Source organism: Coffea arabica, chromosome 6c, assembly GCF_036785885.1.
Source record: "Coffea arabica cultivar ET-39 chromosome 6c, Coffea Arabica ET-39 HiFi, whole genome shotgun sequence".
Classification (NCBI taxonomy): domain Eukaryota; kingdom Viridiplantae; phylum Streptophyta; class Magnoliopsida; order Gentianales; family Rubiaceae; genus Coffea; species Coffea arabica.
Genome location: NC_092320.1, coordinates 14,801,057 through 14,813,930, shown reverse-complemented (window position 1 = coordinate 14,813,930; position 12,874 = coordinate 14,801,057). Strand labels below are relative to the sequence as shown.

Sequence of the window (12,874 nt, the reverse complement as noted above, 5' to 3'; positions counted from 1 at the left end):
ACATGTCTAAGGTTGACAAAATGAATAATTATTGTTTGGTTCATTTGACCAAATAGATACCAAGAAATCATCCTGGTTCTTTATTAAGGACAAACAGAAAAACAAAAATCAACCTAGCACATCTAACTTAAGCAAAAGGCTACAGATTATCATAGAAACTGCAAATAAAAAATATATAAAAAATTCAATTTATTCGTCAAAAAGACCCTGCTCAGTGTAAGTCAACCAAAATTCAGGCACTACATGTGTACACGCGCGCACACATATTTGTAAGTGAGAAATAAAGCCAGCAAGTTCATTGCAAATTCTAGATGTATACAAATGCAAGTCATTGTAATTTGGGCAGAAACGAAAAGAATGAACGATAAAAATACTGTTCGAACCTCTGACTAAAAACTTATGGAGCTTATGGATTCCCTTTTTTTTTCAAAACATGTATTTTAAACACGTGTCTATAGTAACACCCCTCGGAACACCGGAAACAGTACCCAAAACACACAGACATGCAAAATGCAGCCCCCTCCCCCAACTCAACCAGCCCATTGCCCCTTCCCCCATCACAACCCTGCAGTCCACTCCCCCTTGGTGGTTGCTGGGGGAAGGGGGAGGAGGGGAGAGGGGGTGGGGATGGGGATAGGGGCTGCAGATTTGGGGAACAGGGGAGGCTGGCGGGTTGGTAGGGGAAGGGGGAGGAAGGGAGGGGAGAGGGTAACGGGTTGGGGGAGAAAAGTGGGCAGAAGAGAGCTGGTGAAGGAGAGAGAGAGTGGCAGGAAGCAGTGTGGGAGGCAGAAAGGTGGGCTGAGGAGGGGGTTGCTTCCCACTTTCGGTAAAGATAATTCTTTCTGCAAACCTGATACAGCCTTCAAAACAACCTTAAAAAAAAACCAGGCGACATATTTTTAAGATACACGTCTACAGTAAAGTTTTTTGAAAACACCCAATCCATTAAATTTCTTCAATCAGAACAGGAGATCACTTTAAGTCAGCTATCTTAATTCAAACTTCTCCAAAAGAAGGACAATACAAGTAGTAGAAAGGGAAGTTCTTACTAACTGGTAGTGAACAAAACCAATCAGTTTGATTTCAGAAAGGGCAATGAAAACAACCTGCCACCTGCAGCTTCATGTGGTGGCGAGAATCCTAAAAGCTTTTCAATATTAGCCCTAATTGCAACCGAGCACAAAAAGCACAAAAAGAACACTGAACACAACGTGTCGTGTAGTCCCCAGATAGGCCCCTATAACTCAACCTGCGAAAAATTTGTAAGGGCCAAAGTGGCAACTTAACCACAGGTTTCCCTTCATGTAGATTGTTCAGTGTATTAAAAATGACTAAGAGAACCAGGATGAGAATCAACCCAGGCTTTAATTTGAACAAGTACAAATATGGATTTTTTAAATGATGTTGCAACACAGGCTATTTTGCTGATCCTGGATTTCTCGGCGATTTCATTGCTTTTATTGTGATTTTTCGTACGATCAAGTTTTCTTGAGGCTTTGTTACTTGCAGATTTGAGAGACTTGTGGGGGTTGATGCAGTAGATTAATAGCCAAGATAAAGCTTCGCACAATATGGCAGAAAATAGTGAGATTTTCATGACTGCTAGGCTATCTGAGTACCTAAGATGAGCAAACAGCATCTGAGCCATCCTTTTTCTTATTTGGAGGCGTCGAGAAAGAGAAGGGGGTAGACTGTCGGTACCTAGAACTGAAAGTCACTTATTTCATACAAGCCCACCCTTTGTCTTTCCTCAATACTAAGTTAGTAATGCAGGTCGAAGATTAAGTTAGACCAAAATTAATGTAGCAGTAATAAGTAATAAACATTTATTGCGATAAAAAGTACAAGCCAACTTTAATTATGGACATATGACTGTTGATGAGTTAATTGAATGATTTGGTTTATGTTTTCAAACACAACTTATTACACATCTTCCATCATTAAGCAGGAAAACAATGTGCAAGTGTGATGAGGCATGCTGTGCTGAGACACTTTGTCTTGATATTTTCCTATTTGAAGGCATTTCACTTTTCCTTGAGTCATTGTTAACCTCAATTGTTGTTCGAATTATGACATGAAACAACTTCAATTTGTTATGAACCTTAACCTTTCAAATCTTTATTATGAACATCGTTTTAGCAAGATTTGTAATCCTACCAAATGGCTTGTTTCATGACACCAACAAAAATTGGTATACCCAACTTTAGGATGAGTTAGTTTAGCCATTGCAACTAACTCTGTAATATAACTCTCTGTTTCAAAATTGATGCCATGATTGTTCTTTATTCATGGCAATATAATACTTACAACTTCACACAGAAATATTATAAGTAGCCAAAACTGCAATTGGAAAGATCTGTACTTTCAATTCTCAGTCTTTAAACATTCAAGCTCGCAAGCTTCAAAACTTCTTACCCGCAAAAAAAATAGAAGGTGATGGAATTTCCTACAGCCGTCTTTAGAATTCAGCTAATCCAAAGACTGCACAATAAACACATGTAACTTTCAATGCTAAAACTCAATTACAAGGGGCAATAAGCAACACCTTCTAGATCTAATGAATTAAACACGATAAATATTTACAAGATACCATGGTCATGATGAGCAACTGTTTCAAAGTGGCCTTTAAATGTTTGATAACTACTAGAGCAGAAAGTCTACCCCCGAAAAAGCACAATTAGCAATATATTGACTGGTTTATGAATAAGCAGGACAATGATAGATCAAGTTAGAATGCTTGCTCCCAACAAATGTGGGCAAGGTGCTTTTCAGACCCCAATAAAAAAAAGGTTTCGGCAAGAGCATTAATCCTACAAGGAGGTCTTACCGACAAAATTTATGCTCAGAGTCTTTAGACTGTCAAACATCCGTATCACAACATACTGTAAATTCAGAATTTAATGAATGCAAAGATCAATAATTTATCCTAAACAGCAAAACCAAACAGAGCAAACAGATTTTAGATTGACATGTGAAGCAGGAATAAACCAACAAATAACAGCTCACTCTGTTATGAACAAAGATTCTAAAAACTAACAAACCTCAAATAGGCCTAACAAAAGATAAGCAATAATTTAATAATTATCACAAAAATTGACAACTGCAACAACATACAGAAATGAGTTCTTCATTACTTTTCCGGTTTCGGGAAAGAATAAAGTTGGAAAAAAAGATCAACAGTACTATTCCATTCAATGACTAAATACTTAACAGTCTACTTCCAATTATGATCTCAAAATTCAGACTTCACAGAAAGGAAATTAAAAAACAAAAGTGACAACTAAAGACTCAAAACACTAGGCAATTAATACCAAAACTAGGAGCTTTTTGGCGGATGGATCAGATCAATCAGCTGGTTTTGGGATCGGGCATGGGGAAAAGGCCAGCACCAGCAGCTCCGCGTGGCGGCGAAAAACCTAAGAACTTCTGAAGGTTAGTCCTAATACTAATCGAGCAAAGAAAATACAAAAAGGCCATCGAACAATCAGTCATGTCGTCCCCGGACAAGCCACGATGACTCATCTTCTGAACAATCCGCAAGGGAACAAACGGCAATTTCGCAACGGGTTTCCCTTCGAACAAAGTATTCAACAATCCGAAAACCATAAATAAAACGACCGCGACGACAGCGCCGGATTTGAACTTAAATAGAGACAAATCGCGGCTGGATTCCTTCAAGGAGGTCTCGACGCGGTCGATTTTCTTGGTTTTTGATTTCTTAGTGAGTTCACTGGTGCCGTTAGGGGTTTTCATGGTTTCGAGCTTTTTGGAGGCCTTGTCTATGGTGGATTTGAGAGACTTGTAGGAGCTGGTGCGGTAGATTAGTAGCCACGAGATAGCTTCGCAGACTACGGCGGTGAAGATTGAAATTGCGACCACCGTTAAGCTGTCGGAGTATTTTAGGTGGGAGAATAATGTAGAAGCCATCGGCCGCCGGTGAAGGTGGTCGTTCGCCGGAGTATATAATGATTTGACTATAATGATTCAGCTCCGGTTGGCTAGGGAACGGGAATTCAACTTTGGAAGATGCCTTTGTCTTTTTCCTCTTCAGATTTTCTTTTATAGCTTCGGAAACTTTTTACTTTTCCGGGGAAGGACTGAATTTGGGACTAATTACTGATGATCCATGGCAGTTTAGTAGTGCTCCATATAGGCCCTTGTATTACTTTTTCTTCTCATTGCAATTTGCCACACAAGTAACTCTAAACCATGACAAAAAAAAATTTCTTTATAGTATGAACTATAAATAAGACCTTCATGTGAATTTACATGCAAAATAGAATGAGACTGAATAGAATTGTTCTATAACTAAATTCAGATGCCATGAGTGGTAGAGGAATCAAAAGTGTGAGTTGACATTGCCTAATTTCATACTAATACCTAATGCTTGATTTTTTTTTTCTATCCAAATAAAAAATGAAAAAAATGCATGATTTGGATTTTCAAAATACAACTAGTGAAGGCAAGTGATGCATGAAAGACACAAGCATTCAAATGTTCCTCAAAATAAAAAATATTGGATTAGACAACTTGATGATTAGTTTGATTTGGTGATTCATCGTTTATCTATTGGGAATGGATATTGATGATGAAGAGTTACCTCCTAGTAACTTGATAAAATTTGATAAGAGAATCCTAAAACCCCGACATCCAATACCCGATGCCATAAATGAAGACAATTATGATTAAAAACAGAGAAATATTGATTCAAACCTTCACTAAATATCCATTTTTTCTCATGCAAGCTTTATGGTGTTGCCCAAGTTTGAAACTCGATGCAGTGTGTTAATTTAACATAATGTATATGTTGATTTTAGTTCGATAAAAATTAATTAATTAATTAATTTTTTTTTTTTTTACTATTGACCTTAATGGATAGAGGATACTCAATGGACAACTTGAACCCGCGAGATGGTTTGGCAATGAGAAATTGATAATTAAAACCCTAATCCGCTGCTATCCTTGCAAACGCATACACTGATTTGCAAGTGCTATCGGATTTTGGTCTCAAATGTGACATTAAGCAGTGGTATAACAATAAATAGCGGAGATTACGAGGGTAAAACTTATCTACATCAAGTTCCATCAGTTTTCATGTTGCTTGAAGAAAACAAAAAATCCTCCTACAATTATAGGAAGGCAGTACTGCAGGTGCATAAATGCGTCATACGTTTCTTAATTTAAGTCAAACTCTAAACAATACAACAATAAATAAAATTGCACAACTACGTCATATGTTTTTTTTAATTTAAGTCAAACTCTAAACCTTACAACAATAAATAACATTGCACAACTACGTCATATGTATTTTAATTTAAGTCAAACTCCAAACCTTACAACAATAAATATATAAAAAAAAGAAATAGAAAAAAATTAAGGCTCTATTCAAGTTACCCTTTTTCTTCACAAATGGTTTTTGTTTGTGCAATTTACAGTAACAAATTTCAAAAACAATTTCAAAAATGCACATCTAAAATACAAAAATAAAAATAAATTTTATCATTTTTTCTTCTTTCACATCACTAGCCTCCTCCCTCCTTTATCACCACTACTATCGCTACCCCTCCCTTCCTCTCTCCTCCTTGGCCCTTTTCCTCTTATTTGCCTCCCTTCCCTCACCATCCCTTACCCCTCCTTTTCCCTACTTTGGTTGCGGCTTCTAGTCACAACTAGATAGGCGAAAGAAAGAGACGGAGGTTGGAAGGGGAGGACTAAGGAGAGATGGCCACAACCAAGTCAAAATAAGGAAAGGGAGGAGTTGGGTGTGGTCGGGAAAGAGAGGGGATAAGAGAAGGGAGGGGAAGAGGGAAGAAAAGGGACAAGGAAGAAGGAGGAAAAGAGAGAATGAGGGGAGGAGTAGGGGCGGCTACGATGGCAATGGTGGAGAGAGAAAAAAGGGGTGGTAAATGGTTGTGGATAGTGATTTTTTTTTAATTTAAAAAATAATATTTCAATAAAATTTTAAATTTTAGCGCTGAAAAGTTAGATGGCTTTCAAAGTATTAAGTTGGTCGACTTTTAACCCTTCAACTATTAAATGCATATTTTTACTTCTTAAACTTGTAAAATGGTATATTCTCTACCATTGTAACTAGAGATAATTTTAGAAACCTTATTGAGATTTATGTTAATGTTGCTTGGCACTTCTAAAGTTTTTAAAAATATCATTAACCTCCTCTAAAATCATATACCTTGTAACAATGTTGCCTTTATATCATTAAAATATTCTTATAATAATCATTTGATGAGATATATATATATTCTACCAATTCTATCCTTTGATGTTGTCTTATATTAAAATTTCTACCAAATTGATTATAATATAAGATTTACATGTTTTACCTAAGTTCTTTTTTATATGTTTTGCTTTAAAATTGTTAAAGGAGTAAATATAATTTTGTCGCGTTGATATTGATTAATGGTCCCATCTCACTAGCATGGAAGTTGAATTATATTTCTGAAACTTCAAAGCTACCAAATGATGTTACCATAAATTTCGAACTGAAACTGTCTCTAACTAATGTCTTTAACTATTGTCCAATTGAATTGGATCTTGGGAGTATTCCATTCATCTTTATTGTGTTTTTTTGGTCCGTAAGAGGGCCAAAGCCCAAAAAAATCGACAGTTACAAATAATGGGCTGGTTAAACTATCCCACGCCGGCCCCTACGCTCTCTCCCCCCTTCCCCTCCAGAAAACCCACCTGTAAATGGGTCGGTGACCCGTTTGTTGAAGTGCAAAGATCGAAGGACCCGGATTGCAGTCAATATGATAAATGATGTTAACTGCTGTACTGGGTACTGACCGCAAAATTGAAAGATTCTTCCGCTGGGGAGTTCCAAGATTTTGTCGCCCCCTTTGTGTCCTCTAGCTTTTCTTGTAGCTTTGCCTAAACACTTTCTTTCGCATGTTTTGTTCTATTGTTGGACCCGTGCTGCCCTCATTACTCATCAATTCGCTCCATTTCAACAGTAAACTTCTGTACAATTGCCAATTTTTGTATAGAATATTATGTGTGTGTGAAAAATACACTCAGAAACACAGGAAAAAGTAAGAGACAAACTATCAAAATATGATTTGGTTCTCATGATTAATTTATAGTTATCATGAAAAATAAGATCATGTTCCAATGGTAAATTGTGTTCGCTATCTTGTTTAGCAGTTAATTATTTTGGAACAGCTTGATTCATTTGTATGTTCCTACCGTCTTAAGCAAATATCAGTACGGAAGGGGTAGATTTCGTTTGAATTGCTATTTTTTTGCTTTTCTGTAAATATTCTATTTATGTCACGTACACCCCGTATTCTATAAAGTAAAGCTCTATAGAAATTTATTCTTCAAAAGCTCTTCAAAAAATTGCAATCCAAACAACCTCTTAAATTGCTGCAGAACTACACACTAATAATAAGTGAAAGCAAAACGGACTACTTCTTCAGCTTGTAACGAAGGTCCATTGATGCCCTCTAATTCGTCCTTTGGGAAAACAGGCATAACAGATTTTCCATTATTCATATAGGGACAAGCAAGATGACGGGGGACCTGAACATAAGCTGCCGGACGTTGTAGTGATCGAAGATTGGATGTCCTTGTTTAATCTCCTCCCAAATGCTTAATTAGAAGCATAACAAGGAACTGGTACTACTAAAAATGCTCATTAATGTACAGTAGTTATTACCTGTTTGGCTGAATACTTTTAAAAAGAAAGAGCTTTGACAGATAATGCCCAAAAACAGTCTCCAGATGAGTCTTGTGATTATCTTTATATATGTGACTAATTACGTCTAACACTCAAAACGGAGAGAATTACAATATTAGCTAATGTCGGCTATCCAATAACTCCCTCGACTTATTCACCGTCTCACTTTTCCACTGCATAAAAGATATTGGTCGGTTACATGATAAACACTTTTAGAAAAGACATACATATGTATATGGATTAATTTTTTATGTAATTGTCAATGTACAAGGGTTTTTTTTTTTTTTAATTATTAGTAGCCCTAGAAGCACAGTACTTCTTATTCTTAAAAATTCAGAGAGTGCGATGGTGCACAAGTCTGACTTGGTGATTCACCTCCTAATGTCTGTATAACGTACTTTAGACTCCTCCCGGATTCAGTTAGATAGTTGACGTTACAGACACACACAAAAAAAAAAAAAGTAGCTCTAGATACATGACGCATAATTTTTATTTAAATTTAATTATTTTTACAGATGTGGCATGTATCCAGTGCCATGTATTTTTTTAAAAAAAAATCTTTATACTAACCGGTGCATAAAAAATTAATCTTATTGCATTTTTTTTCCTAATAAAATAAAGGGGCAAAATTGTAATTTACTTTTCTTTAGTCCACGGATACTTCATTATCATCAGACAGATAAACGGCCTTTCAATTCTTCCCTCTCCAATACGTGCAAGGCGAAGCAACTCTTTGATAAGCAGTAGCTGCTAAACCCAAAACAAAAGCTAAGCCAAACATCATGGCCTTTAATTAACCAAAAACCAAGTCCCAATGTTATGCAGGAATAAATTGTGAGCAAAGAGTCAAGTTTTGAAAACCGAAACAAAAAGTTTGAAATATTGATGTTGTCAAGCTTGTACAAAAATGCAATTAGCTTCTTTCAGGTGATTGTATACGTTATAGTATACTATGTCTTTAGAAATTGTACATGGTCAAATAAATCGAATTCTTTGTTTCTTTCACATTCTTTAATTGGAATCACTTACACCTTGGGGTAACTGTAAGATTCAGTTCCACCAGCCAGATCTCTTCCTTTGGATACTTATGTTAATGTAAACAAAGAAGTCAATTAATCGTGTAGCTTAGAGTGCATCTCTCAGTTAAAATTAGAACCGATTGGATGATTTTTTTTTTTTTTTGGGGGGCATAACCAGAAAATTATTCTAACTTCTAATACTCTATCCCAGAATGAATAAACATATGTCCTTGTTAGCAAATTATCATTGTTCTTCCTTAGCTTTTTCATGGGTTAATTCCACTTTGTCCTCCCAAACTTTGGACGATTACCCACTTCAGTCCCTAAACTTCAAAATGAGACACTTAAATCCCTAAACTTATAAATATCTCCCATTTAAGTCCCTAAACTTATAAAATGAGACACTTAAATCCCTAAACCCTTATAAAATGGGACACTTCGACCACCAACGGCATTCAAGATTTGTTAACAATTTTCCTTAAGTGGAAGGTATTTATAAGTTTAGGGACTTAAGTGTCCCATTTTGAAATTTAGAGACTGAAGTGGGTAATCGTCCAAAGTTTGGGGGATAAAGTGGTATTAACCCCTTTTTCATAGCACACCGAGTTAAAGTTTTCACTTTCATGTGTTTCCCCATATTCATTCCATCTGGTTGTGTGGTGAAGTCAAGATAACTACAAAATGATGGAAAAGAGAAGTCAAATTACTCGTGATGTTGTTGAATAATATGCTTAGATCTATCATCTAAGAGGGACCTCACGCTTGACAGATCCACTAGGCACTAACCAACAAAACAAGATGAAAATTAACAAATATATTACAGAAGACTAATCAAGAACGTAAGAAACTGCAACCATAGGAAACGATAGGGGTTGAGAAAGCCAGCCAAGTTGCTTGAATGCTTCCGTCGTCCACTTCAATAATAACTAGTATGGAGATCGATTGACATTATAGGTGGCACATGTTACAATCGTAAATGTATTAACTATTAACTCGAGTTGCATTAGCAATGGTGGTAGTAGTAGTAGTAAGTACTACTAGTGACAGAGCTGCCTCAAAATTTTTCCTTACGAAAAAAATTTATATGACTAGTTTTCATTTATTTCAATTTTTTTTCAGTCAGTTGGCAATATCTATACCATCCTATTTTACAAAGGAGGAAGAGAAGCATCTTTACTACTCCCACTGTCTCATTTTGATAGTTTTAGTTTTTTTTTTCACACAGTTTAAGAAAAAGTAGTTAACTTTGTTGGAAAAACAAATTTAGATGGCTATTTTCCTAAAATACCCTTACATTAAACAAAGTTGACTTTTCATATATCAACGTGTTTTGGAAAATCTAAATACATTAAATGGGGTAGGTTATATTCAATACTAACAATCTTATATTAAATAAGGTAATTTATAGTTATAACAACTTACATTGAATAAGGGTATTTTAGAGAAATTAAAAGACAACTATATTCTTCAATTGGAATGTGGACTACAATTTGGAACAGACGAAAAAGGAAAACATGACTATCAAAGTGGGACTGAGGGAGTATCATGTTCTACATATTATCCTATTCTATAAGGGAGGAAGCATCTAACTGGATTATATACGAGATCAAAGGAAAGACAGACTTATCTAGATCAAAAGGGTGCCTTGACACACTCATTGAATTTCTTTTGAGGAAACTTTGCGACGGGTCCCTAAACTACTCACTTTGCGTGGTTTTGACCTTTTAACTATAAATTCGCAAATGAGCCCTTCAAAAAAAAAAAACTTAATATAAGGACTTCCGTCAATTTTGGACGTTAGATGTTACAAAATTATGGGCAAAATCAACCAAACAAAAAAAATTAACCAACAATTTGATTAGAAACCAACTATATTAACTCAACCAATAATATGGAGTTTAATGTTTCTTCATCTTGTTTCATCTTCCACATTTTCTAACCCTAATTTGATGAAATAATCAGTCAACAATGCCTTTTAAGCTGTTTTCGTGGGTTGATTTTTTTGTTTGGTTGGTTTTGCCGTTAATTCCGTCACCTCTAACGGCCAAAATTGATGGAAGTCATTAAAGTAAATATTTTTTTAAGGGTTTATTTGTAACAATTTATAATTGAGGGGGCAAAACTGTGCAAAGACAATAGGTCAAGGGTTGTTCGAAAAGCTTCTTCTTCTTTTTAACTATAGATTGCAGGAGTTTGAACTGCAGAACTGCACCCTAAAGCGGGATTTTAAATCTTTTTTTATGGCTCACTTGCTTAAGACAAGTTGGTTTTAAGATAAAAAATTATTTAAATAATAAAAAATCAATTGAAAAAATGTATTTATGAAATTAATTTTTTTAAAAAAAAAATTACAAACCAAGCAGACCTGTATAATTGGATAAATGTTGTCAATCCATACACATCTCTTGATAGGAAGCTGGCTATGTTGTAATTTTGGGTCCTATGCCAGGCGTATATGGTACTATACGGCAACATGACGATGTGATATTTAACTGTTTCAACGAAATGACAACATTATTGTTGTGTATATCCAAAGTTTTTTGGAGGAAATTGTGTATCAAAGTTGACAACATCCCCGACACAGCAAAGGTCTCGATGTCGAATCTCACAAGCATCCTTACGTTTTGTACAATATTAGTGTATGTAAGGGTGTGCGCGAACAATTCATTCAACAAGTTGTCTGCAAGAAAATTATGACCACATTTTTACTTTTTGGAGAAAAGCTTTAGTAATTTTAGTTTCAACTATCATTATAGGTTAGATCAGCACAACCTCAAAGTAGTAACGAGATTCAACTACATGACTTTTTGTAAGAAAACGATCCATTCTTACTAATTGAATCAGCTTATATTAGTTAAACACATTCAATGACTGTGCATTATCGTAAGCAATCACCGACAAATTGGTTAGAGTTTTTCTTCAATTTAAAACACTCGAAAATGCCAATATTGGCAAAATCCGATTGTGGTTAATTAACTAAACGCAAATCATTGCATTGGATGCATGAACAAGTTGATTTGTAGCAACTGCAGTATTACACATGAAATTTTCTCATGCTGTATTGGATGCAGTATTCGAATTAGTATACCTATGCACGTTAAAACAAAATGATCTCTAGGTGACAATAAGAACCTCAGAAATATAAATAATTTTTCATAAGAATTAAATCAATTTGGAATGGAAATTGCTGCGACAATAGTCCAATTTTTACTGTTTTTACTGTGCTAAGGACGTACTTAAGCCACCCTAAAACCAATTTAGAAGAATTTAAAGCTTGCGGTACACTTGAAGACTAACTTTGCAAGAGTTTAAAGCTATTGATCACTTGGTCAAACGACTATGCAAGTTTTACATGGCGGTTTAAACTTCTTGTCCAAGCAGACTCTGAAATTGACAATGCAAAAAGTTATTCTACTTCTTGGTCTTTTTTTTTTCAGGCTCGTGACTTGTAAAAGAATCAACAACCCAAAAAAAAAAAAAAAAGATGTTCATTTTGCTCGGGGAGAACCAATCTTTGCATACACAATTAATCTTTTCCAAGTAATGACTATGAAATTTTTTTCCCATCTTACACATATTTATGCTAAGTGAAAAAATGTGAGAAAATTGTTCAAAACATCTCTCACATTTTGTAAAATGATTTTGTATCATTCACTTTTAAAAGTGTAATTTTATGTGTCTTACAAATTCATATTAGTCAAATTTGGTCTCTATCATTTCACGTAATCATTTTTGAGGGATAAAATTACCAAATCACATTTTACATAATCCAATTCATAATCCTTTACTTTTCATAAAATGAATTTTATGATCAAGTGCAAGGCACGTGGTAAATTTCAGAAAAAAACTAATCGAAAATCTAAGTAGGGACCAAATTTGACCTATGTAAATTTATAAGAGATATAAAATTACACTTTTTAAAGTAAGAACAAAAAAGTCATTTTACAAAATATGAGGGATATTTTGAACGATTTTTTTAAAAATATTTAAGATGGAATATCAATAACGATTTTTAAAAGTGTTAACTCCGCCTTTCTCACACAATGGCATAGGCTAAATTTACATAGCAAAGCAAAGTCTATTTTGACACACAAATCATAGCAAAGAGTCACAATAATGTATGTGAGATAAAAAGATAAACGAAACGATAAAAATGTGA

General features: G+C 35.0%; 1 protein-coding gene across 1 annotated transcript; it reads right to left on the bottom strand.

The window, feature by feature from the left end:
• Nucleotides 1-2,194: 2,194 nt before the first annotated feature.
• LOC113691790 (uncharacterized) lies at nt 2,195-4,036 on the bottom strand. The gene is made up of 2 exons (XM_027210087.2): nt 3,312-4,036; nt 2,195-2,481 (listed from the first exon to the last, which is right to left on the bottom strand). Exon 1 carries the CDS (start codon nt 3,925-3,927, stop codon nt 3,349-3,351), a length of 579 nt encoding a protein of 192 aa, XP_027065888.1. The 5' UTR covers nt 3,928-4,036; the 3' UTR covers nt 2,195-2,481; nt 3,312-3,348.
• Nucleotides 4,037-12,874: the final 8,838 nt, after the last annotated feature.